Source organism: Nerophis ophidion, linkage group LG17 (assembly GCF_033978795.1).
Source record: "Nerophis ophidion isolate RoL-2023_Sa linkage group LG17, RoL_Noph_v1.0, whole genome shotgun sequence".
NCBI lineage: Eukaryota > Metazoa > Chordata > Actinopteri > Syngnathiformes > Syngnathidae > Nerophis > Nerophis ophidion.
This window is the reverse complement of record NC_084627.1, coordinates 34,964,695-34,991,092: the sequence shown is the minus strand read 5'-3', so window position 1 is coordinate 34,991,092 and position 26,398 is coordinate 34,964,695. Positions and strand designations below refer to the sequence as shown.

The window sequence follows — 26,398 nt, the reverse complement described above, 5'->3', positions numbered from 1 at the left end:
TTATTAAATTGTATAACAGTGCAAAATATTGCTCATTTGTAATGGTGTTTCTTGAACTATTTGGAAAAAAAGATATAAAAATAACTAAAAACTTGTTGAAAGATAAACAAGTGATTCAAATATAAATACAGATTTCTACACATACAATTAATCATCAACTTAAAGTGTCCTCTTTGGGGATTGTAATAGAGATCCAACTGAATTCATGAACTGAATTCTAAACATTTCTTCACAAAAAAAAAGAAATCTTTAACATCAATATGGAACATGTCCCCAAAAAAAATCTAGCTGTCAACACTGAATATCGCATTGTTGCATTTCTTTTCACAGTTTATGAACTTACATTCATATTTTGTTGAAGTATTATTCAATACATATATTTATAAAGGATTTTTGAATGGTTGCTATTTTTGGAGTATTTCTAAAAAAAAATAATAATCTCACGTACCTCTTGGCATACCTTCAAGTACCTCCAGGGGTACGCGTACCCCCCTTTGAGAACCACTGGTCTACGTGACCACTTTGTCGTGTTCAACGCGTCCACGATGATCTTATTTGCTGGATTATGATTGCTGCAAAACTCCCTAAAAACATTTTGGTGTCAAAAATGTCCACGATTAAAATTAGCACAATAAAAAAGAATAAAATGCAGACGGTATAAAAGATTTTTTGTCTTATTTAACTTTGTAAAACGTTGTTAGTAAGTATAAGAAGGGAGGCTGTAATCACGCAGTGCCAAATGTGACGGACCGCAGGAAGACGCTTTTATTGCGTCGGTCTATCGGGAAGGGATTGTTAGTTTCCGGTGGTTCATTTCTGGTATAAAAAATCCACGCGGACTCTCCACATAAAATATTTAAATGTTTATGGAGGGTCATTTAACGTTATTGTATATCCCCGCCTGGACATACTATATAAATACATACTCTTCGTTTCTATTTGGACTATTGTGACCATGGTCGCCGAGGACATGTGAGAGCTGAAGTGTAGGTAAATGATGCCACTTACCTTTGATTGATTGATTGATTGATACTTTTATTAGTAGATTGCACAGTACAGTACATATTCCGTACAATTGACCACTAAATGGTAACACCCGAATAAGTTTTTCAACTTGTTTAAGTCGGGGTCCACGTTCATCAATTCATGGTACAAATATATACTATCAGCATAGTACAGTCATCACACAAGTTAATCATCATAGTATATACATTGAATTATTTACATTATTTACAATCGGGGCGTGGGATGAGGAGCTTTGGTTGATATCAGAACTTCAGTCATCAACAATTGCATCAACAGAGAAATGTGGACATTGAAACAGTGTAGGTCTTATTTAGTAGGATATGTACAGCCAGCAGAGAACATAGTGAGTTCAGATAGCATAAGAACAAGTATGTACATTAGAAGTACATTTGAGTTGTTTATAATCCGGGGAGATGGGACGTGAATGGAGGAGGGTATTAGTAAAGTGTTGAAGTTGCCTGGAGGTGTTGTTTTAGAGCGGTTTTGAAGGAGGATAGAGATGCACTTACTTTTATACCTGTTGGGAGTGCATTCCACATTGATGTGGCATAGAAGGAGAATGAGTTAAGACCTTTGTTAGATGGGAATCTGGGTTTAACGTGGTTTGTGGAGCTCCCCCTGGCGTTGTGGTTATGGTGGTCATTTACGTTATGGAAGTAGTTTGACATGTACTTCGGTATCAAGGAGGTGTAGCGGATTTGATAGACTAGGCTCAGTGCAAGTTGTTTTACTCTGTCCTCCACCCTGAGCCAGCCCACTTTGGAGAAGTGGGTTGGATTGAGGTGTGATCTGGAGTGTACTTTCTTTCTTTTTTTTAAAGACCTTGCTTTCTTGTGCTTGCGTCATTATTTATATACGTTTTCTGTCCCTCCTGGCAGAATTAGACGTGTGCAGCTATCTACTAATAACTTGAGTAAATTCCTGTGCCTTAAAATTCAGTGTGTTATTTTCTGCCCTTGTTTATAGTCTCCCCACCTCAGACTAAGACTTCCTTTTTATTGGCAATCAAATTTGAACTTTACAGCACAGATAAGAACGAAATTTCGTTACATAAGCTCATGGTAGTGCAGGATAAAGAAAAAAATAAGGTGCATATGTAACTAAATATATATATATATATATATATATATATATATATATATATATATATATATATATATATATAAAATAAATACATATATATAAATAAATAAATAGATTACTGTACAGATAAATATATTACACTTTTTCACCTGCGTCCACGTTTATGGATGCATGTTATATTGTCTTTTTTATTCCAGCGAGTTAATCCATTTTGGGGGGAGTTAAGGGGATAATTTAATTATGATGCATTCAAGAGTCTTACGGCCTGAGGGAAGAAGCCGTTACAGAATCTGGAGGTTCTGCCTCGGAGGCTGCGGAACCTCTTTCTAGAGTCCAGCAGTGAAAACAGTCCTTGGTGGGGGTGGGAGGAGTCTTTGCAGATTTTCTGAGTCCTGGTCAGGCAGCGTTTTTTTGCGATCTCCTGGATAGGAGGAAGAGGAGTTCTGATTATCATTTTTGCCGTCCTCACCACTCTCTGGAGAGACTTCCAGTCTGAGGCATTGGAGTCTCCAGCCCAGACAGAGATACTGTGGGTCAGCAGGCTCTCTATAGTGCCTCTGTAGAATGTGGTGAGAATGGGAGGAGGGAGCTGTTCTCTTTTCATCCGACACAAAAAAGTGCATGCGCTGATGAGCTCTTTTTACAAGAGCTCCGGTGTGTAGAGACCAGGTTATATTGTCAGTTATCTGCACCCCCATGAACTTGGTGTTGCTTACCATCTCTACCGCTGTGCCGTTGATGAAGACTGGTGCTTCCTGAAGTCAACGATGATCTCCTTGTTCTTTTTGACATTCAGGACCAGGTTGTTGGTTCTGCACCAGTCAACCAGATGTTTCACCTTCTCCCTGTAGTCCATGTCATAGTTGTCACTAATGAGGCCCACCACTGTCGTGTCGTCCGCATACTTCACAATCTTGAAATAAGTTTGGAGGATAGATTGTGAAACCTGAAAATTACGCATATACAGTACAGGCCAGACGTTTGGACACACCAACTCCTCGTTCATTGCGTTTTCTTAATTTTAATGACTATTTACATTGTAGATTGTCACTGAAGGCATCAAAACTACACACCCCGTTTCCATATGAGTTGGGAAATTGTGCTAGATGTAAATATAAACGGAATACAATGATTTGCCAATCATTTTCAACCCATAATCAATTGAATGCACTACAAAGACAACATATTGGATGTTCAAACTCATAAACTTTTTTTTTTTTTTTTGCAAATAATAATTAACTTACAATTCCATGGCTGCAACACGTGCCAAAGTAGTTGGGAAAGGGCATGTTCCCCACTGTGTTACATCACCTTTTCTTTTAACAACACTCAATTAACGTTTGGGAACTGAGGAAACTAATTGTTGAAGCTTTGAAAGTGGAATTATTTCCCATTCTCGTTTTATGTAGAGCTTCAGTCGTTCAACAGTTCGGGGTCTCCGTTGTCGTATTTTACGCTTAATAATGCGCCACACATTTTTGATGGAAGACAGGTCTGTACTGCAGGCAGGCCAGGAAAGTACCCGCACTCTTTTTTTACGAAACCGCGCTGTTGTAACACGTGCTGAATGTGGCTTTGCATTGTCTTGCTAAAATAAGCAGGGGCGTCCATGAAAAAGACGGCACTTAGATGGCAGCATTTGTTGTTCCAAACCTGTTTGTACCTTTCAGCATTAATGGTACCTTTACAGATGTGTAAGTTACCCATGCCTTGGGCACTAATGCACCCCCATGCCATCACAGATGCTGGCTTTTGAACTTTGCGTCGATACCAGTCTGGATGGTTCACTTCCCCTTTGGTCCGGATGACACAATGTCGAATATTTCCAAAAACAATTAGAAATGTGGACTCGTCAGACCACAGAACCCTTTTCCACTTTGCACCAGTCCATCATAGATGATCTCGGGCCCAGAGAAGCCGGCGGCGTTTCTGAATGTTGTTGATGAATGGCTTTCGCTTTGCATAGTAGAGCTTTAACTTGCACTTACAGATGTAGCGACCAACTGTATTTAGTGACAGTGGTTTTCTGAGGTGTTTCTAAGCCCATGTGGTGATATCCTTTTAGAGATTAATGTGGGTTTATGATACAGTGGCGTCTGAGGGATCGAAGGTCACGGTCATTCAATGTTAATTTCCGGCCATGCCGCTTACGTGGAGTGATTTCTCCAGATTCTCTGAACCTTTTGATGATATTATCGACCATAGATGTTGAAATCCCTAAATTTCTTGCAATTGCACTTTGAGAAACGTTGTTTTTAAACTGTTTGACTATTTGCTCACGCAGTTGTGGACAAAGGGGTGTACCTCGCCCCATCCTTTCTTGTGAAAGACTGAGCATTTTTTGGGAAGCTGTTTTTATACCCAGTCGTGGCACCCACCTCTTCCCAATTAGCCTGTTCCAAATAAGTGTTTGATGAGCATTCGTCAACTTAATCATAATTTATTTCCACCTTTCCCAACTTCTTTGTCACGTGTTGCTGGCATCAAATTCTAAAGTTGATTATTTGCACAAAAAAAAATGTTTATCAGTTTGAACATCAAATATGTTGTGTTTGTAGATGATGTTCAATGATTCGCAAATCATTGTATTCTGTTTATATTTACATCTAACAAAATTTCCCAACTCATTTGGAAACGGGGTTTGTACTTAACAAAAAAAAGTTGAAATAACTGAAAACATGTTTTATGTTCTAGTTTCTTCAAAATAGCCACCCTTTGCTCTGATTACTGCTTTGCACACTCTCGGCATTTTCTCCATGAGCTTCAAGAGCAGATCTTGGCAAATTAAGGCCCGGGGGCCACGTGTGGCCCGTTAAGTTTTTTAATCTGGCCCGCCGGACGTTCCTAAATAATTTTTTAGATATTTAAGATGGAAATGTAGTTGCCATTACGATGTGTCAGGGACAGACACGGAATGACATTTTTACAACAAAGTTCTAAAGCTTAGTGATGTATCAGATTGTAGGTGGTTTTTTTTTTCAAGCTTTAGCGTTCCTATTTCGCTGTGTTGCATTTTTCTTTGTGTTTTGTTTGATTGTGAAATATGTGGGTGGAGAGGGGGTGTGACGTTCATATGTGGTCGATATTCATGTACACATTCTTTATTTTCATGTACATTCTGGGTGTCTCATTCAGTAAAAAAATACAAAATCCCATTCCATTTTTAAGGTGGTCTATCATAACATTTTTAGCCTTCAATCAGACATTATTGTGAGGTCTTGTATTAGTGTTCCTAGAAATCAGATATACCGGCCCCCAGATACACTTTGTTCTCTAAATTGGGCCCCCGCATCAAAATAATTGCCCAGGCCTGTTCAAGAGGTAGTCATCTCAGTTTTCACTTCACAGGTGTGCTTGAAGCTCATCGATTGATTGATTGATTGATTGATTGATTGATTGATTGATTGATTGAAACTTGTATTAGTAGATTACACAGTACGGTACATATTCCATACAATTGACCACTAAATGGTAACACCCGAGTAAGTTTTTTAATTCATGGCATTCGAGAGAATGCCAAGAGTGTGCAAAGCAGTAATCAGAGTAAAGGGTGGCTATTTTGAAGAAACTAGAGTATTATATGATTTATATATTCAAATATCTTGAAGAAAGTAGTATATTTTTTATATATATATATATATAATTTATTTGTATTTATTTTTTTCAAATATTTAAACTCTTTTTGTGTGGAGTTTGCATGTTCTCCCCTGAATGGGACAAGCGGTAGGAAATGGATGGATGGGATGTTACTGCATACGTCAGCAGAATAATTAGGAGCCTTTGTTTGTTTGCTTACTAATAAAAGACAAGTTGTCTTGTATGTTCACTATTTTATTTAAGGACAAACTTGCAATAAGAAACATGTTCAATGTACTGTACGATTTTTTTCTGTTAAAACAAAGCAAATTATGCAATTTTTGTGGTCCCCTTTGTATCAAAAAGAACCGAAAAGCACCGAAATAATTTTGGTACCAGTACCAAATCATTGGCATCGGGAGAATACTACATCACACAGTGTTCTTAGGTTGATTGGCAACACTAAATTGGCCTAGTGTGTGAATGTGAGTGTGAATGTTGTCTGTCTGTATTGGCCCTGTGATGAGGGGGCAATTTGTCCAGGGTGTACACCGTCTTCTGCCCGAATACAGCTGAGATAGGCTCCAGCGATCCCAAAAGGGACAAGCGGTAATAAATGGATGGATGGATGGAGACTCATATATCTTCAAAATAGCCACCCTTTGCTCTGATTACTGCTTTGCAAACTCTTGGCATTCTCTTGATGAACTTCAATGACACCTCTGAAATGAAAATCATTTCATGTTTTTTTGGTTAAGTACATAACTCCACAAATGTTCATTCATAGTTTTGATGCCTTCAGTGACAATCTAAAATGTAAGTAGTCATGAAAATAAAGAAAATTCATTGAATGAGAAGGTGTGTCCACACTTTTGGCTTGTACTGTATATGCAGGCTGCATGCTGTCACCGATTGGGTTCATAACTTTTATGGACATCATTTCTTGGTGCTACCATTAATTGATTAACGTGGACCCTGACCAAAACAAGTTGAAAAACGTATTTGGGTGTACAGAATATGTACTTGTACTTGACTGTGCAATCTACTAATAAAAGTCTCAATCAATCAATCAAAACAAAGACATTGAAGGGATACGCTTTGGTGGCTGCTGGATGAAGTCTCTGCTTTTTGCAGATGATGTGGTCCTGCTGGGATCTTCAGATTTCATTGGATTGGTTGGCATTTGAGTGTAAAGCGACATTGTTCCTCTTTTTTATTGTAAAGAATGCACATGACAAACGACGTTCTGCAGCAAATATAATTTTGTCTCCCCCTTTGTTTTCCTGTTCCAGTGCAACATGGCTCGTCGGAGTAGCACTGCAATCTCCCGCACTGCTGCGATGATGGCAATTTGCCTTGCAGCTTTACTCCTCAGCAACATCTTGCTCTACCTGTATTTGGACTCTTTGTACCAGTCTGACGGCCAACAGGCGACCGTGCATGCCGGCTGCGCGGCTCAACACTTTAAAATGACGACAATGAAGAACTGCACCCCCTGGCTCCAATGTTCCCTGATAGAAACAGAAGTTTACAAGTTGAAGCTCATTGGCCAAGGAGCAGTGAAAAAGGTATTTGAAACATATTTTTGTCTGTCAACTATTTTATTCCAAATTCCAAATGAATCAAGTGTGTTATTTACTTCTAGAACAGGGGTGCCCACACTTTTTCCGCAGGAGAGCTACTTTTCAATTGACCAAGTTGAGGACATCTACCTCATTCATATATGTAATTTATATTTATTTATTTATGAAAGTGAACTTTTTGTTAACAAGTTAAAGCTGTTTAATGATAATCCAAGCATTTTTAACATATGGATTTCTTTCTTTCAAGAAGAGAAGAATATAAGTTGGTGTATTACCTAGGAGTGTAACGGTACGTGTATTTGTATTGAACCGTTTCGGTACGGGGGTTTCGGTTCGGATAGGAGGTGTACCGAACAAGTTTCTACACGGACATATTAGGTAGCGCACCGCACGTTGTGTAAACAATGCACAGTGAGGCACAACACACTGCAGGCTAGCAGCGACCGGGCTAGGACAACATGCGAAAGCCAGAGCTGGAAGACCCTCCTGCCTCGTTAACATCTCCCCTTTGGGAACACTTCGGCTTCGCGGTGCGATACAACAATGGAGGAAGGAGGTTTGCCGACATTGTTCAGCAGCAGTAGGGTATGCTTCTGCCAACACGTCAAACATGCTAACCCCTTTGAAGTGGCACCACCCCCAAGTCAACCTCGCTTTTAGGAAGAGAAAGAGCATGGTGCAAACACCACATTCAAGCAGCTTCTCCTCAGCAAGCCAGGCAGGGCTAAAGCAATAACAAATGTTTTTTTAGCAGGACATTTAAGACCATCCATCCATCCATTTTCTACCGCTTGTCCCATTCGGGTTCGCGGGGGGTTGCTGTTTTGCATTAAAACTAGATTTTGACCCACTTCTATGGTGGATGAACAATAAGCCCATATATCCTCTTACTACGAAGTTAGCCAGGCTGAGGGGGGGGGAAGAAAAGTTAATTTGAGGCTGAGTTGTACTGTACTGTACAATCTACTAATCAAAGTTTCAATCAATCAATCAAAAAAAGCACTTTATTTGTAAAAAAAAAGGTTTTGTTAAGAAACCGTTCTGAGCTTTATCTTATTTAGTTTTTATTTTATATATGTTGACCACATTAACCCTGGCAATGGACCCTGTGTGTATATGTATGTTATGCCATCGTTTACAAATTTGGTAAATAAATAACCCAAAAATGTATATTTTGTTGTTTTCTTACTGTACCGAAAATTAACCGAACCGTGACCTTTAAACCGAGGTACGTATCGAAGCGAAACATTTTTGTACCGTTACACCCCTAGTATTACCTGATTCTGATGACTTGCATTGATTGGAATTAGACAGTGCTGACAACGTCCGCATTTTCAAACGGAGGAGAAAACAAAGTCCTTCTTTCTGTCCATCGCCACATGAAAGTAGTTGGTTTTTGACATCTTATTTGTCCGGCTTTACAAAAAATACATTAACGGCAAACTCCGTAGCTTGCGAGCCTGTGTGCGCTAGATTTCTGAGACTCTTAGTTTGTTAGCGCAGGAAGGATTAAACAGGGCTTTTATTGTGAAGACAGGAAGTGTGTAGTCGGTCTTTAGAGTTTTTACAGCAGGTACGGTGCAAGATGTTGAAATAAAAAGTGTTTCTCGCCTTCCTCCGTATTTTTTTCTTAATAATGAGGTCGCAGCAGCCAGCGTCACCTCACAAGACGCTGGGGTGCTCAGAATGTCAATCAAGTGACGAAAATGACGTTTTAGCATACTTGCCAACCTAAAGACCTCCGAATTTGGGAGATCGTGTTGAGGTGGGAGGGTGGGGGGGGTCTTGGTTGAGGTGGGTAGGGCTCTAGGGGCCGGGTTTGGTAGTAGCGGGGATGTATATTGTAGCGTCCCAGAAGAGTTTGTGCTGCAAGGGGTTCTGGGTATTTGTTCTGTTGTGTTACGGTGCAGATGTTCTCCTGAAATGTGTTTGTCATTCTTGTTTGGTGTGGGTTCACAGTGTGGCACATATTTATAACCGTGTTAAAGTTGTTTATACGGCCACCCTCAGTGTTACTTATATGGCTGTTGATCAAGTATAGCTTGCATTCACTTGTGTGTGTGTAAAAGCCGCCTATATTATCTGACTGGGCCAGCACGCTGTTTGTATAAAGAAAAAAGTTGACGTGACGACAGGTTGTAGAGAACGCTAAAGGCAGAGCCTTTAAGGCACGCCCCCAATATTATTGTCCGGTTGGAAATCGGGAAAAATTCGGGAGAATGGTTGCCCTTGGAGATTTTCGAGAGGGGTACTGATATTCGGGAGTCTCCCGGGAAAATCGGGAGGGTTGGCAAAGTATGCGTCTTAGTGAAGATTGATGATCGCTAATTTTTAGGTGTATTTTTTAATGCCTGGTTGCCGGTCGACTGACACACCCTCCGCAATCGACCGGTAGTTCTCGATCAACATAATGGGCAACCCTGTTCTAGAAGCCACCACCAGTGCATCAACTTTGAAGCTATTCTTCCACAATATAGGTCAACCTCAAATCATCTAAGGCCCTGTAGAAACGAAACAAAACCTTTTCGTTTTAGAAACCGTTTTCAAACTGTAATCAGTCCACATAGTATTGTACCAGGAAATATTACTGTCCACGGAAATATTAAAACGACTCAAAACAATGTAGTACATACACTAACCTGTAAAATACTACCACAGAAACTTTGCGATAATAGGCATAGTTGTAAAACTTTCAGGATGATTATGAAATCTGCTTAAACCTTTTACAAGTAACTCAACTTGACTTTCTCTTACCTTTTGAATGCACGTGTCCAACTGTTCAATGTTTCTGTACTTTTCAACATATTTGAGTTGGGGAATTTGACAATTATCAGTGAATTTTCATTCACTTTGGTCCATGTGAATGTAGACTTTGATAGAGAAAACATCAAGCTCATTAAATGACACACACAACAGCCTCTTAATGTAACAATAATGTTAGTCAAATCATGGGAGCACGGTGGGATTTATAAAGTTAAAAAAGTTAAAGTACCAATGATTGCCAGAAACACACACTAGGTGTATATTTAAATATACACTTAGTGTATATATACATGTATATACACTAGCCCTTACATATATATGTATATGTAAGGACGGTATAGCTCGGTTGGTAGAGCGGCCGTGGCAGCAACTAGAGGGTTCCCGGTTCGATCCCCGCTTCCGCCATCCTAGTCACTGCCATTGTGTCCTTGGGCAAGACACTTTACCCACCTGCTCCCAGTGCCACCCACACTGGTTTAAATGTAACTTAGATATTGGGTTTCACTATGTAAAGCGCTTTGAGTCACTAGAGAAAAGCGCTATATAAATATAATGCACTTCACTTCACTTCTTGTTAAAATGTTCTCACACAGTGCTGATCTTACAGTTTTTGATGTGGTAAAGAACCTACACTTTGTTTTCTCTACATTTAAAACAAGTTGAGGATTGCAAGGTTGTTCTTGTACTCTGTCAAATGCATATTTTAGATATTTAAAGGCCTCATCAGGGGTGGGTGCTGTGCAGTATATGACAGTATCATCAGCATAGAAACAAACTACAAGCTACATTCGCAGTCCATTAAAATTAATGATCAAAGATGGCCCGCCACAATTAAATGAACATACGTGAAACACTAATATGGATAGAAATTAATAATATTACATGTATTATTTTGTACTGCGGAATGTTAGAAAAGGCTTGATTAAGTGAAATTACTCAGAACAATGGTATGAAAAACACTAAATGTGTTTTTTACAATTAAAGTTGAGTAAAAATGTGTGTTTTGGCAAGACACTATAGTGGTCATAATAATTCATTGAGTTGAGCTTATATGATGCTGCAAATGAAGGGCACAACCAGGCATTATCCAGACATGTTTTTTAGTGGATATTTTCTAATAAGCTTCTGCCTTGGAAACATTTTATGCGTAAGTATTATGCAACTATAATTATTTGATACTTGTTGGAATAGATTGACAAATGGCGTGTTTAAGACTGCAATATTATTCAATTAAGGATAATTATTACACATATTAGGTATGTGTAGCTTGTTTCTGTTGTATGCTCTAGAGAAAAGCGCTGCTTTAATATAATTCACACAAATTAACCTCTGCATTTGACCCATCCCCTTGTTCACCCCTTGGAGGTGAGGGGATCAGTGAGCAGCAACTGTGGCCGCACCCGGGAATCATTTTGGTGATTTAACCCCCAATTTCAACCTTTGATGCAGAGTGCCAAGCAACGGGGCCCATTTTTATAGTCTTTGGTATGACTCGGCCGGGGTTTGAACTCACGACCTACCAATCTCAGGGCAGACACTCTAACCACAGGGCCACTGAGCAGCATATATCGTACAGTATGGTTTGTTTTTAAGTCACTTTGCGTGGTTACATTTACACAATTCGACATGTCTGAAGAAGAGTAGAGAGAAGCTAATCTTGTATTTGAGCCGACCCCTTCTCCACTTCGGTTACCATTATGACATTTTTGCAAAATGAAAAAAATACAAATGAAAACTAAATGATGTGGTTATTACATCTGTTTCACATTTAGGTGGTTATGGATTCAAATAGTCTCTTCCAAAAAGTTTAGCAAGAAGAAAACATTTGTCTCAAATACATACGTCTTTCTAAAATATACTGGTGTTACGAATAACACCGGTATACCGCCCAGCCCAGTGGTTCTTAACCTTGTTGGAGGTACCGAACCCCACCAGTTTCATATGCGCATTCACCGAACCCTTCTTAATGAAAAATAAAATGTTATTTTTTTTGTTTGTTTGTTTTGGGCTTCACGGTGGCAGAGGGGTTAGTGCGTCTGCCTCACAATACAAAGCTCCTGCAGTCTTGGGTTCAATCCCAGGCTCGGGATCTTTCTGTGTGGAGTTTGCATGTTCTCCCCGTGAATGCGTGGGTTCCCTCCGGGTACTCCGGCTTCCTCCCACCTCCAAACACATGCACCTGGGGATAGGTTGATTGGCAACACTAAATTGGCCCTAGTGTGTGAATGTGAGTGTGAATGTTGTCTGTCTATCTGTGTTGGCCCTGCGATGAGGTGGCGACTTGTCCAGGGTGTACCCCGCCTTCCGCCCGATTGTAGCTGAGATAGGCGCCAGCGCCCCCCACGACCCCGAAAGGGAATAAGCGGTAGAAAATGGATGGATGGATGTTTTTTTTAAATTCAAGACAAAGTTATGTGTTTTTGGTAACACTTTAGTATGGAGAACATAGTCTGAGTAACAAACACTTAATTTAAAGGTTTTTTGACACTAGGGGAACATATTTCTAAGTAACAAAGACTTAATTTGAAGTTATTTGGTTAGGGTTAGGGTTAAAGGGTTAGGGTTACAATGAGGCCATGCCGAATAAGGCATTAAAAAGTACTTAAAGGGGAACATTATCACAATTTCAAAAGGGTTAAAAACAATAAAAATCAGTTCCCAGTGGCTTGTTTTATTTTTCGAAGTTTTTTTCAAAATTTACACCTCACGGAATATCCCTAAAAAAAGCTTTAAAGTTCTTGATTTTCCCTATTTGCGATGCGACTGTCCATTTCCCTGTGACGTCATACAGGGCTGCCAATACAAACAACATGGCGGTTACCACAGCAAGATATAGCGACATTAGCTCGGACTCAGACTTGGATTTCAGCGGCTTAAGTGATTCAACAGATTACGCATGTATTGAAACAGATGGTCGGAGTATGGAGGCAGAAAGCGAAAACGAAATTGAAGAAGAATGTTAGCATCGATTAGCTGGCAGTCATGCTGCGACCAAATATGTCTGATTAGCACATAAGTCAACAACATCAACAAAACTCACCTTTGTGATTTCGTTGACTTAATCGTTGCAAATGCATCTGCAGGTTATCCATACATCTCTGTGCCATGTCTGTCTTAGCATCGCCGGTAAAATGTGCAGACACTCTGGCAAATTCAATGGGGGTTTGGCGGCAGATTTCTTGCCAGTGGTGCAACTTGAATCCCTCCCTGTTAGTGTTGTTACACCCTCCGACAACACACCGACGAGGCATGATGTCTCCAGGGTTCCAAAAAATAGTCGAAAAAAACGGAAAATAACAGAGCTTAGTTTGTAATGTGAAAATGAAAATGGCGGGTGTATTACCTCGGTGACGTCACGTTCTGACGTCATCGCTAAAAGACCGATAAACAGAAAAGCGTTTAATTTGCCAAAATTCACCCATTTAGAGTTCGGAAATCGGTTAAAAAAATACATGGTCTTTTTTCTGCAACATCAAGGTATATATTGACGCTTGCACAGGTTTGGTGATAATGTTCCCCTTTAATGATGAATAGTTAAGAGCCAATATGTTACTAATTTGCATGTTAATAAGCCACTGATTAATGGTGAATATGTTCCCATACTAAAGTGGTACCATGTTTTTTTACTGGTGCACAAAATGAACCGTGTATGAACATCACCTTGTTCAAAGAATAAAACCGACAGTGCATAAACTCACAACAAATTACACACCTGCAAATCAGTGTGCCTTCTGCTGTTGCCGTATCCGTAATACGCCGATAGGTAGAAGTTGTCATTGACACGATGAACCGGGTGTGTTTTGACTTTGACCGAACCCCTAGGGTTCAATCGAACCCAGGTTAAGAACCACTGGCCCAGCCCTATCGACTATTGAGAAAACATGAATTTTGTTAAGGCTTATCTCTTTCTCTTTACTCTCCTTAGGTCTACTTAGCAGAATGGAAGGGTCAAAAGGTGGCTCTGTCCAAACTGTCCTCTTTGGATTACTCTGAGGATTTTCTCCACGGACTGTCTATGTTAAAAGCACTGCAAGGTCCCTTGGTGGTACAGTTGGTGGGGTTTTGCCTTAAAGACTATACCTTGGTCACAGAATACCATCCACTGGGTTCACTGCTCAATCTTGAAGTTGTTCTTGCACAAAAACACTACAAACATCGTAACACTTGGAAGACACGACTGATGCTGGCGAAAGACTACGTTTCGATACTCCATTACCTCCACAACAGCCCAAGTGGCCGGCGGGTGATGTGTGACTCCAATACGCTGGAGAAAACTTTGTCTCAGTTTCTGCTCACAAATGACTTTCACCTGGTGGTTAATGACCTGGATGCATTGCCTGAGGTAAACCTATCCAATGGTTTGTTGGTCAAATGTGGCCACAGGGAGCTCATCGGTGACTTTGTAGCCCCTGAGCAGTTGTGGCCATTTAGAAACACCGGGGAGCCTTTTTCAGATGATCTTATGCAGAAATATGATGAAAAGACAGATATTTGGAAGATCCCAGATGTGACACAGTTCTTGATAGGAAAAGTGCCCGGGGGGGACTTGATCCACTTCCATCTTTTTCAGATCCATAAGGAGTGTAAGGCAAAAGACCCTAAACTCCGCCCTTCAGCCCTGAATGTATTGATGGTTTACAAGTCAGTTTTCAGCAGCATGGTACAAGACAATGTTGGGTTTAGAGACATGCTTTAAAATCAAACACAATTTTTAAAATCAGTAATGAAACATAAATGTTTTTTTATGTGAAGTATAATACAGAATGAAGTTGAATACATTTTTACAGATGTTCTTTTTTGAAACACCAACATAAGATGGTCATCATGACAATGTCATTGGAATATACTTTTTTTTTTTAGGTATGGCAATAAATCTGTATTTTTTAAAAATACATTTGGTGAAGGTTTGCATTTAGGTTTCTGAAATGTACATACACCCTCTTAATCTATTCCATTAGTCAACTGGAAATTACAAATGTACAGAATGTATAATATCACTATTGACTGTTTCATCGGCACAATGACAGTAAATGCGTATAATGTCGTAGTTTTATCCATCCATCCATTTCGTACCGCTTATCCCTTGTGCTAAAACTAGCACATGAAATATAACCTACACAAAATATACTTTAACATTATTATACAGTTTATTTATATTGGTGGCGTGTGTTCATGCCATTTACAGTAAAATCTCATACATTGGTGAGAGGTTAAGGCAGAGGTTTAATTTATAACCTCTGTCTTGTTTTAATGAAAATTTAGGCCTACTATGCAACTGTACTTTAATGTTGGTCATTATAGTGGTACTTGTAGAGCCAAGTTTTTTCTGAGGTGGTACTTTGTTAAAACCGTTCAAGAACGACTGTTTATGGCTGCATTGGACCTCTTTGTGTGTTTCATAAGTAGACACAGGCACAGGGAAAAAAAGGACTGGATATTCACTGGTATATGCGTTCTCATATATACACATACATGTGTGTGTGTGTGTATATATATATATATATATATATATATATATATATATATATACACACACACACACACATACACAGTGGGGCAAAAAAGCATTTAGTCAGCCACCGATTGTGCAAGTTCTCCCATTTAAAATGATCACAGAGGAATTCACACTGTAGGAATTTTAAATAATTTTTTTGTAAATCATGGTGGAAAAAGAGTATTTGGTCACTTCAAACAAGGAAGATCTCTGGCTCTCACAGACCAGTAACTTATTTTTTAAGAAGCTCTTCTGTCCTCCACTCGTTACCTGTATTAATGGAACCTGTTTGAACTTATCTGTATAAAAGACACCTGTCCACAGCCTCAAATTGTCAGACTCCAAACTCCACAATGGCCAAGACCGAAGAGCTGTCGAAGGACACCAGGAAAAGAATTGTAGACCTGCACTAGACTGGGAAGAGTGAATCTACAATAGGCAAGCAGCTTGGTGTGAAAAAATCACCTGTGATAGCAATTATCAGAAAATGGGTAGACATACAAGACCACTGATAATCTCCCTCGATCTGGGGCTCCACGGAAGATCTTATCCCGTGGGGTCAAAATGATTATGAGAACGGTGAGCATAAATCCCAGAACCACACGGAGGGACCTGGTGATTGACCTGCAGAGAGCTGGGACCAAAGTAACAAAGGTTACCATCAGTAACACACTATGCCGACAGGGAATCAAATCCTGCAGTGCCAGACGTGTCCCCCTGCTTAAGCCAGTGCATGTCCAGGCCCGTCTGAAGTTTGCCAGAGAGCACATGGATGATACAGCAGAGGATTGGGAGAATGTTATGTGGTCAGATGAAACCAAAATAGAACTTTTTGGTATAAACTCAACTCGTGTTTGGAGGTAGAAGAATACTGAGTTGCATCCCAAGAACACCATACCTACTGTGAAGCATGGGGTGGAAACATCATGCTTTGGGGCTGTTATTCTGCTAAGGGGACAGGACGACTGATCCGTGTTAAGGAAAGAATGAATGGGGCCATGCATCGTGAGATTTTGAGCCAAAACTTCCTTCCATCAGTTAGAGCTTTGAAGATGAAACATGGCTGGGTCTTCCAGCATGACAATGAGCCCAAACACACCGCACGGGGAACGAAGGAATGGCTCCGTAAGAAGCATGTGAAAGTCCTGGAGTGGCCTAGCCAGTCTCCAGACCTCAAGCCCATAGAAAATCTGTGGAGGGACTTGAAAGTCCGTGTTGCTCGGCGACAGCCCCAAAACATCACTGCTCTCGAGAAGATCTGCATAGAGAAATGGGCCAAAATACCAGCTCCTGTGTGTGCAAACCAGGTAAAGACCTATAGTAATCGTTTGACCTCTGTTATTGCCAACAAAAGTTATATTACAAAGTGTTGAGTTGAATGTTTGTTATTGACAAAATACATATTTTCCACCATAATTTGCAAATAAATTATTTAAAATTCCTACAATGCGAATTCCTGGATTTCTTTTTTCACATTCTGTCTCTCACAGTTGAAGAGTACCTATGATGACAATTACAGATCTCTGTCATCATTTTAAGTGGGAGAACTTGCACAATCGGTGGCTGACTAAATACTTTTTTGCCCCACTGTATATATGTATATATATATATATGTATGTATGTATGTATACAAGTGTATATGTGTGTGATTTTATATGTTTTTTTTATGATTGATATCGGCCAATAATACATAAAGTGTTTAATTCTAAATGTGCAATATAGTGAAGCCAAAAGCTTTTAAATGTGATGTGGAAATGGATGAATTTGTAGCACCATGAGATTAACTAATAATGTATTGATTCCATTTACCTGTTATTTATTTTTTACTGTTTAATAAATAAGGGACATAGTAGTAACATATAGTAACTCATTGGGAAAGGGTGAGGTGGGGGTTAAGCCCAGCCTGTCTTTAAAACTTCATGACGCCTCTGCTATTTACTACTAACTACTGACCGATTTGATCAAAAATCGAGGGTAATACGTGTGTTGCATTTGTATATAAGCATGTATATATGTGTGTGTTTTTCCTATCTGGCTTTCAAATGCATAGTTTGCTTGCATCATGAAATGACTGGCGTATAAAGTAGCCAATGATATTAGAGGATTTGGTACGCTCGCGAGGAACCCAGCCAATGAAAACGAGAGAAGGCGGGATTTCTTCCCCGTCTCAGCTACGCTGGAGAGTAGGCAGAAGAAGCCGATTCTGGAAGCCATTACGTTGCGCATATCAGTTAAGTACTATTTTTGCGTATACTACGTACAACAATTTCTCCATAAAGAAGGATTTCTGCAGTTATGGTCTCCGTCGCGAAAAAAAGAAAAATGAATTTCTCGGAGAGAGAGGTTGAAATTATTGTGGAGGAAATAGAGAAACAAAAGCACACATTGGTTAACCACTTCAATGCTGGAGTAACTCACATGGCAAAGAACAACGCGTGGATGGAGATCCTCAAAAAGGTGAACGCTGTCACCACCTGTCCCAGGGAGTTGCCGGAGGTCAAGAAGAAATGGTCGGACATGAAGACGGAGGTCCGGAGGAAAGTGGCTCAGGCGCGGGCAGCCATAGAGGGGACGTCCGCCGATTGTACTCCAGTCCCCGTCCTGCTCACTGCCATGCAGCAGAGGATCTGTAACCTCCTGGGAGAAGCCACCATCATCAGTTTACCTGCGGGAGACTCGGATGGCGAGATCTCGTTGCCCGTCACCGTCAACGCCGCCGCCACCGTCACACTTGCGGAGAGTAAGTAGTTAGTTCCCCGTTCTTCTGCATATTTGTCATCATCACAAACTTTTAAAACAATGTTATCGCGACTCTTAATCCTCACTTTGTGTTTCTTCATCAATTTTGTACAAAAAAATATATCGCAATTCAAGGCCAAATTTAAGATTTTATCCGTTATGTGAACTTTTTGTGGCTTACCGCATGAAATGTTTTTATCCATCCATCCATTGTCCCTCTCGGGGAGTGGGTGCTGGAACCTATCCCAGCTGCATTCGGTACATCCTGGACAAGTTGGCAACACTAAAATTGGTCCTGGTGTATATGTTGTCTGTCTATCTGTTGAAATGTGTGTGTGTGTGTGTGTGTGTGTGTGTGTGTGTGTGTGTGTGTGTGTGTGTGTGTGTGTGTGTGTGTGTGTGTGTGTCATTAAATCATGTATGCTGTTTTGATTTGGACTTGATATATAATATATAAAAAATGTATGTGTGTGTGTATACATATACATATATATATATATATATATATATATATATATATATGTATGTCTTGATTGGATTATCCAGAGAATAGTGCTCGATACCGTGGTAGAGCGCAATATGTATGTGTGGGGAAAATCACAAGACTACTTCATCTCTACAGAACTGTTTCATGAGGGGTTCCTTCAAACATCAGGAGAGTCTTGTGATTTTTCCCACACATACATATATGTATACATATATGTGTGTGGGTGTGGGTGGGTGTGTGTATATATATTTATATATGTATGTATGTGTATGTATACAGTATGTATGTATACACATACATACTGTACATATATATGTATGTATGTATGTATGTGTGTGTGTATATATATACCAATACATATATATGTATGTATATATTTATATGTATGTATGTGTATATATATATATATATATATGTATGTATGTGTATATATATATATGTATGTGTATATACATTTATATATGTGTGTATATATATACATGTATGTATGTGTATATATATACATATATACATGTATGTATGTATGTGTATATATATATATATGTATATATATATATATATATATAATGTATATACTTGTATGTATGAGTACATACAGTGGGGCAAAAAAGTATTTAGTCAGCCACCGATTGTGCAGGTTCTCCCACTTAAAATGATGACAGAGGTCTGTAATTGTCGTCATAGGTACACTTCAACTGTGAGAGACAGAATGTGGAAAAAAAATCCAGGAATTCACATTGTAGGAATTTTAAAGAATTTATTTGTAAATTATGGTGGAAAATAAGTATTTCGTCAACCATTCAAAGCTCTAACTGATGGAAGGAGGTTTTGGCTCAAAATCTCACGATACATGGCCCCATTCATTCTTTCCTTAACACGGATCACTCGTCCTGTCCCCTTAGCAGAAAAACAGCCCCAAAGCATGATGTTTCCACCCCCATGCTTCACAGTATGTGTGGTGTTCTTGGGATGCAACTCAGTATTCTTTTTCCTCCAAACACGACGAGTTGAGTTTATACCCAAAAGTTTTATTTTGGTTTCATCTGACCACATGATATTCTCCCAGTCCTCTGCTGTATCATCCATGTATCCATTTTGGTATGAACTCAACTCGTCGTGTTTGGAGGAAGAAGAATACTAATATGGAAACGGGGTTTGTATGTATGTGTATATATACATGTATGTATGTATGTATGTATGTATGTATGTGTGTGTGTGTGTACATACAAAAAAAAAATATATATATATATATATATATATATATATATATATATATATATATATGTATATATATATATATGTATATATATATATATATATATATATATACAAACCCTGGTTCCATATGAGTTGGGAAATTGTGTTGGATTTAAATATAAACGGAATACAATAATTTGCAAATCCTTTTCAACCATGAAAAATACAACTCACTATAATGCTGAATTAGTCTTTGCGATGAGATGTTCCCCACCAAGTTGATGGTATATAATATATAGAGCTAAACGATTACGGCAAAAATAATAATCAGGATTATTTTGATTGATATTGTAATCGGGATTAATAACGCTCTTTTTCATTAATTTGAAAGATATAGTATTAATTGTACCACTATAACACAATTTTAAATATAGTTGGAAAAAAAAGGAATACAAATTATTAACAAATAAACCACAACAGGTAAAAATAATAATAACAGTAATAACAATACATTTAAATAACAATATTGATATTAAAAAACAATTAAATTCAATATTTCTGTTTGTCAATGTTTTCTGTCTATCTGTGTTGGCCCTGCGATGAGGTGGGTGTAACCCGCCTTCCGCCCGATTGTAGCTGAGATAGGCACCTGCGCCCCAGGGAATAAGTGGTAGGAAATGGATGGATGGATTTCCATTTTAATTGTTAGTAATTCTGTTTCTTTTTTTTTTACCTTTTACACTATTTTACCACTATAAAGTACTATCTAATCTAATCTAATCTTTTTGGGGAGGTCATGGCTTGGTTAGTAGAGCGGCTCTGCTAGCAGCATAAGGGTTCCAGGTTCGATCCCTGCTTCCGTCATCTTAGTCCCTGCCGTTGTGTCCTTAGGCAAGACACTTTACCCACCTGCTCCCAGTGCCACCCACACTGGTTTAAATGCAGCTTAAAAATGTAAATAATTCATTTCACTATGTAAAGCGCCTTGAGTCTTTATAGAGAAAAGTGCTATTTAAATATAATTCACTTAACAGTTCACTTTTGTGTCAAATTAAATTTTAGAAAATGTTTCCGTGCTCTCAGTTTGAAGAGTAAAGAAAGGACTTGACGCTGTTAAAAAAAGATTATAAAAAAAAGACAGACCGCCTCTCAAGTTGCAACCACTGTGGTGTTTTTACATTGATCTTACATCGATGATGTCGTTCACCACAACACAAGCAGATGAGATGTATTGTGGGTTTATGGACTGTGCAATTTCTGAACCAGCTGCAGCAGAGGACGCTATTATTATTTGCAATGCTTTTCGGCCTTTTGTGCCACGGGACAGGAGAGCTATCATTTCATTGTAAATAAACATAACTGTTCAATAACTATTTTTAAGTTAATGACATTAATGACATGCCGGTGTTAATCTGTATGGTCGTGTTCAGAGTTCACAAATGTTTGTAAATATACCGTGCCTGAAAAATTGTTGACGGAGAATGAGAAGTGTTGCGTGTGTGCAAGAAAAAGACGTGTGTGCATGGGAAAGAATTTGTGTCGGAATTTAACCTATTTGTTAGCACAAGACTGGCAATTAAAGTTAAAAAGAGTGTCGTACTTTGTGACTTCTCCTGGACGCGACAACAACACAATACGCTGAAAAACGACACATTCAGTCATTATTTTTCGAGCGAACTGAGATGTTAAGTACATAATATCAGTTTCCGTGCAAATGTTTAATCACTGTTGTTTTATTTTATATAATCATTTGTGCATTTATTTACCAGTTTTTGTTCAGTGACTTTGCTCCCTTTTTTATATCTTGTTTTGCACGGCAACTTTATGTTGCCGTCGCTTTTTGTTATTCATTCGGACTTTGAGCTTTTGAGTTTTTTGCGTGTGTGCTCCCTTTTGTTAATCTTTTCAGGGACCGCAATGTCCCATTGGTACAATGGGACAGAGGACCCTATTGTATCTGTAAGGTTTTATTATTTGTATTTGTATCAGCTTTGGGGTCCAACCTACTCAATGGCCTAGTGGTTAGAGCAGGGGTCACAAACGCAGTGCCCGCGGGCACCAGGTAGCCCGTAAGGACCAGATGAGTCGCCCGCTGGCCTGTTCTAAAAATAGCTCAAATAGCAGCAATTACCAGTGAGCTGCTCTATTTTTTAAATTTTATTTATTTACTAGCAAGCTGGTCTCGCTTTGCTCGACATTTTTAATTCTAAGAGAGACAAAACTCAAATAGAATTTGAAAATTCAAGAAAATATTTTAAAGACTTGGTCTTCACTTGTTTAAATGAATTAATTTATTTTTTTTACTTTGCTTCTTATAACTCTCAAAAAGACAAATTTAAAAAAAAATACAACCTTGAAAATTAATTTTGGATTTTTAAACACATATACCTTTTTACCTTTTAAATTCCTTCCTCTTTTTTCCTGACAATTTGAATCAGCGTTCAAGTAAATTTATTTTTTTTATTGTAAAGAAAAATAAATACATTTTAATTTTATTCTTCATTTTAGCTTCTGTTTTTTCGACAAAGAATATTTATGAAATATTTCTTCAAACTTATGATTAAAATTCAAATGAATTATTCTGGCAAATCTAGAAAATCTTTAGAACCAAATTTCAATCTTATTTCAAAGTCTTTTGAATTTTATTTTAAATTTTTTGTTCTGGAAAATCTAGAAGAAATAATGATTTGTCTTTGTTAGAAATATAGCTTGGTCCAATTTGTTATATATTCTAACCAAACGCAGATTAGAGTTTACCCTATTTAAAACATGTCATCAAAATTCTAAAATTAATCTTAATTGGGAAAAATTACTAATGATGTTCCATAAAAAAAATTAAAAAAATTTTTTCCAAAAGATTCGAATTGTCTAGTTTTTCTCTTCTTTTTTTCGGTTGAATTTTGAATTTTAAAAAGTCGAAATTGAAGATAAACTGTTTCAAAATTTAATTTCCATTTTTTTCCTTTTTTCTCCTCTTTTAAACTGTTAAATTAAGTGTTTTTTTCATCATTTATTCTCTACAAAAACCTTCCGTAAAAGGAAAAAAAATGTACGACGGAATGACAGACAGAAATACCCATCTTTTATATATATATATATATATATATACATATATATATATATATATATATATATATATATATATATATGTATATGTATATATATATATATATATATATATATATATATATATATATATATATATATATATATATATATGTATATGTATATATATATATATATATATATATGTATATGTATATATATTTATTTATTAAAGGTAAATTAAGCAAATTGGCTATTTCTGGCAATTTATTTAAGTGTGTATCACTTCACATTAATCAGTACCCAAGAAATAGCTCTTGGTTTCAAAAAGGTTGGTGACCCCTGGGTTAGAGTGTCTGCCCTGAGATGGTAGGTTTTGAGTTCAAACCCCGTCCGAGTCAAACCAAAGACTATACAAATGGAACCCATTACCTCCCTGCTTGGCACTCAGCATCAAGGGTTGGAATTGGGGGTTAAATCATCACAAATGATTCCCGGGCGCGGCACAGCTGCTGCCCACTTCTCCCCTCACCTCCCAGGGAGTGATCAAAGGGATGGGTCAAATGCAGAGGAGAAATTTCACTACACCTAGTGTGTGTGTGTGTGACAATCATTGGTACTTTAACTTTAACTTTAACAAATACGCCACCAAACCGGCTAATTACAAGTTACTTATAAAATAATGTAATTAGTCAAGTACTAAGTTACTTTTTGAAAGAGTAATCAGTAATCAAATTACATTTTAAAACTATTTGTGGCAATACATGTTAAGAGCAACAACAAAATGTAAAAAGAGCATCAGACTGTGTCAGTTTATCTGAATCGCTGCATTATTCTGTCAATGAATTGTTTTGAGTTTGAGTTTATTTTGAACATGCAAGCATACAACACGATACATCACAATTTCCAGTTTCTCTTTTCAACATGTTCGAAAAGGAGTAGGAAGAAGCAGAGCTTCTTTAATCCTACCCATTTTCTTTTACATAACAGTTGCAAAAACTTTTGTTCACTTCCTGTTCTGAATTTATTCACAGTATACTCCATAAGTAATCACAATAAAAATAAATAAATAATAATAGGTGACGTGCTGTATTTTTTGCAGTACAAGTCGCTCCGGAGTTTAAGTCTCACCTGCCGAAAATGCATAATAAAGAAGGAAAAAAACATATATAAGTCGCACTGGAGTATAAGTCGCATTTTTGGGAGAAATTTATTTGATAAAACCCAACACCAAGAATAGACATTTGAAAGGCAATTTAAAATAAATAAAGAATAGTGAACAACAGGCTGAATAAGTGTACGTTATATGACGCATAAATAACCAACTGAGAAGGTGCCTGGTATGTTAACGTAACATATTATGGTAAGAGTCATTCAAATAACTATAACATACAGAACATGCTATACGTTTACCAAACAATCTGTCACTCCTAATTGCTATATCCCATGAAATCTTATACGTCTAGTCTCTTACGTGAATGAGCTAAATCATATTATTTGATATTTTACAGCAATGTGTTAATAATTTCACACATAAATTACTCCAAACTATGAAAAAAAAAATGCGACTTATAGTCCGAAAAATACGGTAAGTTATATTTCATATGATAAGATAAGTAAGATTATTTTTAGAAGGACTCCTCTCTGAGCTGCAACCTTATCGTGGTAGAGGAGTTTGCGTGTCCCAATGATCCTAGGAGCTATGTTGTCCGGGGGCATAAAGCCCCCTGGTAGGGTCTCCCAAGGCAAACAGGTTCTAGGTGAGGGATCAGACAAAGAGCAGCTCGAAGACCTTTATGAAGAAGAAACATCATGGACCCAGATTTCCCTCGCCCGGACGCGGGTCACCGGGGCCCCCCTCTGGAGCCAGGCCCGGAGGTGGGGCACGATGGCGAGCGCCTGGTGGCCGGGCCTGTTCCCATGGGGCCCGGCCGGGCACAGCCCGAAGAGGCAACGTGGGTCACCCCTCCAATGGGCTCACCACCCATAGCAGGGGCCATAGAGGTCGGGTGCACTGTGAGGTGGGCGACAGCCGAAGGCAGGGCACTTGGCGGTCCGATCCTCGGCTACAGAAGCTAGCTCTTGGGATGTGGAACGTCACGTCACTGGGGGGGAAAGAGCCTGAGCTAGTGCGCGAAGTCGAGAAATTCCGGCTGGATATAGTCGGACTCACTTCGACGCACAGCAAGGGCTCTGGAACCACTTCTCTCGAGAGGGATTGGACCTTCTTCCACTCTGGCGTTGCCGGCAGTGAGAGGCGACGGGCTGGGGTGGCAATTCTTGTTTCCCCCCGGCTCAAAGCCTGTACGTTGGAGTTCAACCCGGTGGACGAAAGGGTAGCCTCCCTCCGCCTTCGGGTGGGGGGACGGGTCCTGACTGTTGTTTGTGCTTATGCACCAAACAGCAGTTCAGAGTACCCACCCTTTTTGGGAACGCTCGAGGGAGTACTGGAAAGTGCTCCCCAGGGTGATTCCCTTGTCCTACTGGGGGACTTCAACGCTCACGTTGGCAACGACAGTGAAACCTGGAGAGGCGTGATTGGGAAGAATGGCCGCCCGGATCTGAACCCGAGTGGTGTTTTGTTATTGGACTTTTGTGCTCGTCACAGTTTGTCCATAACAAACACCATGTTCAAACATAAGGGTGTCCATATGTGCACTTGGCACCAGGACACCCTAGGCCGCAGTTCCATGATCGACTTTGTAGTTGTGTCATCGGATTTGCGGCCTCATGTTATGGACACTCGGGTGAAGAGAGGGGCGGAGCTTTCCACCGATCACCACCTGGTGGTGAGTTGGCTGCGATGGTGGGGGAGGATGTCGGACAGACCTGGGAGGCCCAAACGCATTGTGAGGGTCTGCTGGGAACGTCTGGCAGAGTCTCCTGTCAGACAAAGTTTCAATTCCCACCTCCGGAAGAACTTTGAACATGTCACGAGGGAGGTGCTGGACATTGAGTCCGAGTGGACCATGTTCCGCACCTCTATTGTCGAGGCGGCAGATCGGAGCTGTGGCCGCAAGGTAGTTGGTGCCTGTCGGGGCGGAAATCCTAAAACCCCTTGGTGGACACCAGCGGTGAGGGATGCCGTCAAGCTGAAGAAGGAGTCCTATCGGGTCCTTTTGGCTCATAGGACTCCGGAGGCAGTGGACAGGTACCGACAGGCCAAGCGGTGTGCAGCTTCAGCGGTCGCGGAGGCAAAAACTCGGACATGGGAAGAGTTCGGGGAAGCCATGGAAAACGACTTCCGGACGGCTTCGAAGCGATTCTGGACCACCGTCCGCCGCCTCAGGAAGGGGAAGCAGTGCACTATCAACACCGTGTATGGTGCGGATGGTGTTCTGCTGACCTCGACTGCGGATGTTGTGGATAGGTGGAAGGAATACTTCGAAGACCTCCTCAATCCCA

General features: G+C 39.3%; 2 protein-coding genes and 1 long non-coding RNA gene across 10 annotated transcripts in view; 2 read left to right on the top strand and 1 right to left on the bottom strand.

The window, feature by feature from the left end:
• Positions 1 to 729: 729 nt before the first annotated feature.
• pomk (protein O-mannose kinase) lies at positions 730 to 14,934 on the top strand. Of its 6 annotated transcripts, none has more exons than XM_061876813.1 (4): positions 730 to 986; positions 6,820 to 6,903; positions 6,978 to 7,253; positions 13,957 to 14,934. In XM_061876813.1, the coding sequence occupies exons 2-4, from the start codon at positions 6,820 to 6,822 to the stop codon at positions 14,725 to 14,727; spliced, it is 1,131 nt and encodes a 376-aa protein (XP_061732797.1). In that variant the 5' UTR covers positions 730 to 986; the 3' UTR covers positions 14,728 to 14,934. The 6 variants fall into 6 exon arrangements, with proteins under 6 accessions (XP_061732797.1, XP_061732796.1, XP_061732801.1 ...); XM_061876812.1 differs by having other exon boundaries at positions 730 to 990; XM_061876817.1 differs by having other exon boundaries at positions 731 to 986; positions 6,820 to 6,874.
• LOC133536357 (uncharacterized) lies at positions 6,577 to 18,590 on the bottom strand. 2 transcript variants are annotated; one of them, XR_009802453.1, is made up of 3 exons: positions 18,446 to 18,590; positions 17,944 to 18,162; positions 6,577 to 7,196 (listed from the first exon to the last, which is right to left on the bottom strand). It is a non-coding gene; the product is annotated as an uncharacterized LOC133536357 (long non-coding RNA). The 2 variants fall into 2 exon arrangements; XR_009802452.1 differs by lacking the exon at positions 18,446 to 18,590 and having other exon boundaries at positions 17,944 to 18,433.
• The window catches only part of naif1 (nuclear apoptosis inducing factor 1), a 25,012-nt gene continuing 16,291 nt past the window's right edge, over positions 17,678 to 26,398 (top strand). For both annotated transcript variants that reach the window (XM_061876820.1, XM_061876819.1), the window contains exon 1: positions 17,678 to 18,265. In XM_061876820.1, the coding sequence (XP_061732804.1) occupies positions 17,821 to 18,265 (445 nt within the window). In that variant the 5' untranslated portion in view covers positions 17,678 to 17,820. The remainder of the gene's footprint in view (positions 18,266 to 26,398) is intronic.

Excerpts from the sequence above, each read along its gene's own strand:
- pomk (XM_061876813.1), top strand. The coding sequence starts at position 6,820 with ATGATGTGGTCCTGCTGGGATCTTCAGATTTCATTGGATTGGTTGGCA. Across the intron at positions 6,904-6,977 it reads CATTGTTCCTCTTTTTTATT|TGCAACATGGCTCGTCGGAG; the intron begins GTAAAGAATGCA and ends TTCCTGTTCCAG. Across the intron at positions 7,254-13,956 it reads GCCAAGGAGCAGTGAAAAAG|GTCTACTTAGCAGAATGGAA; the intron begins GTATTTGAAACA and ends TACTCTCCTTAG.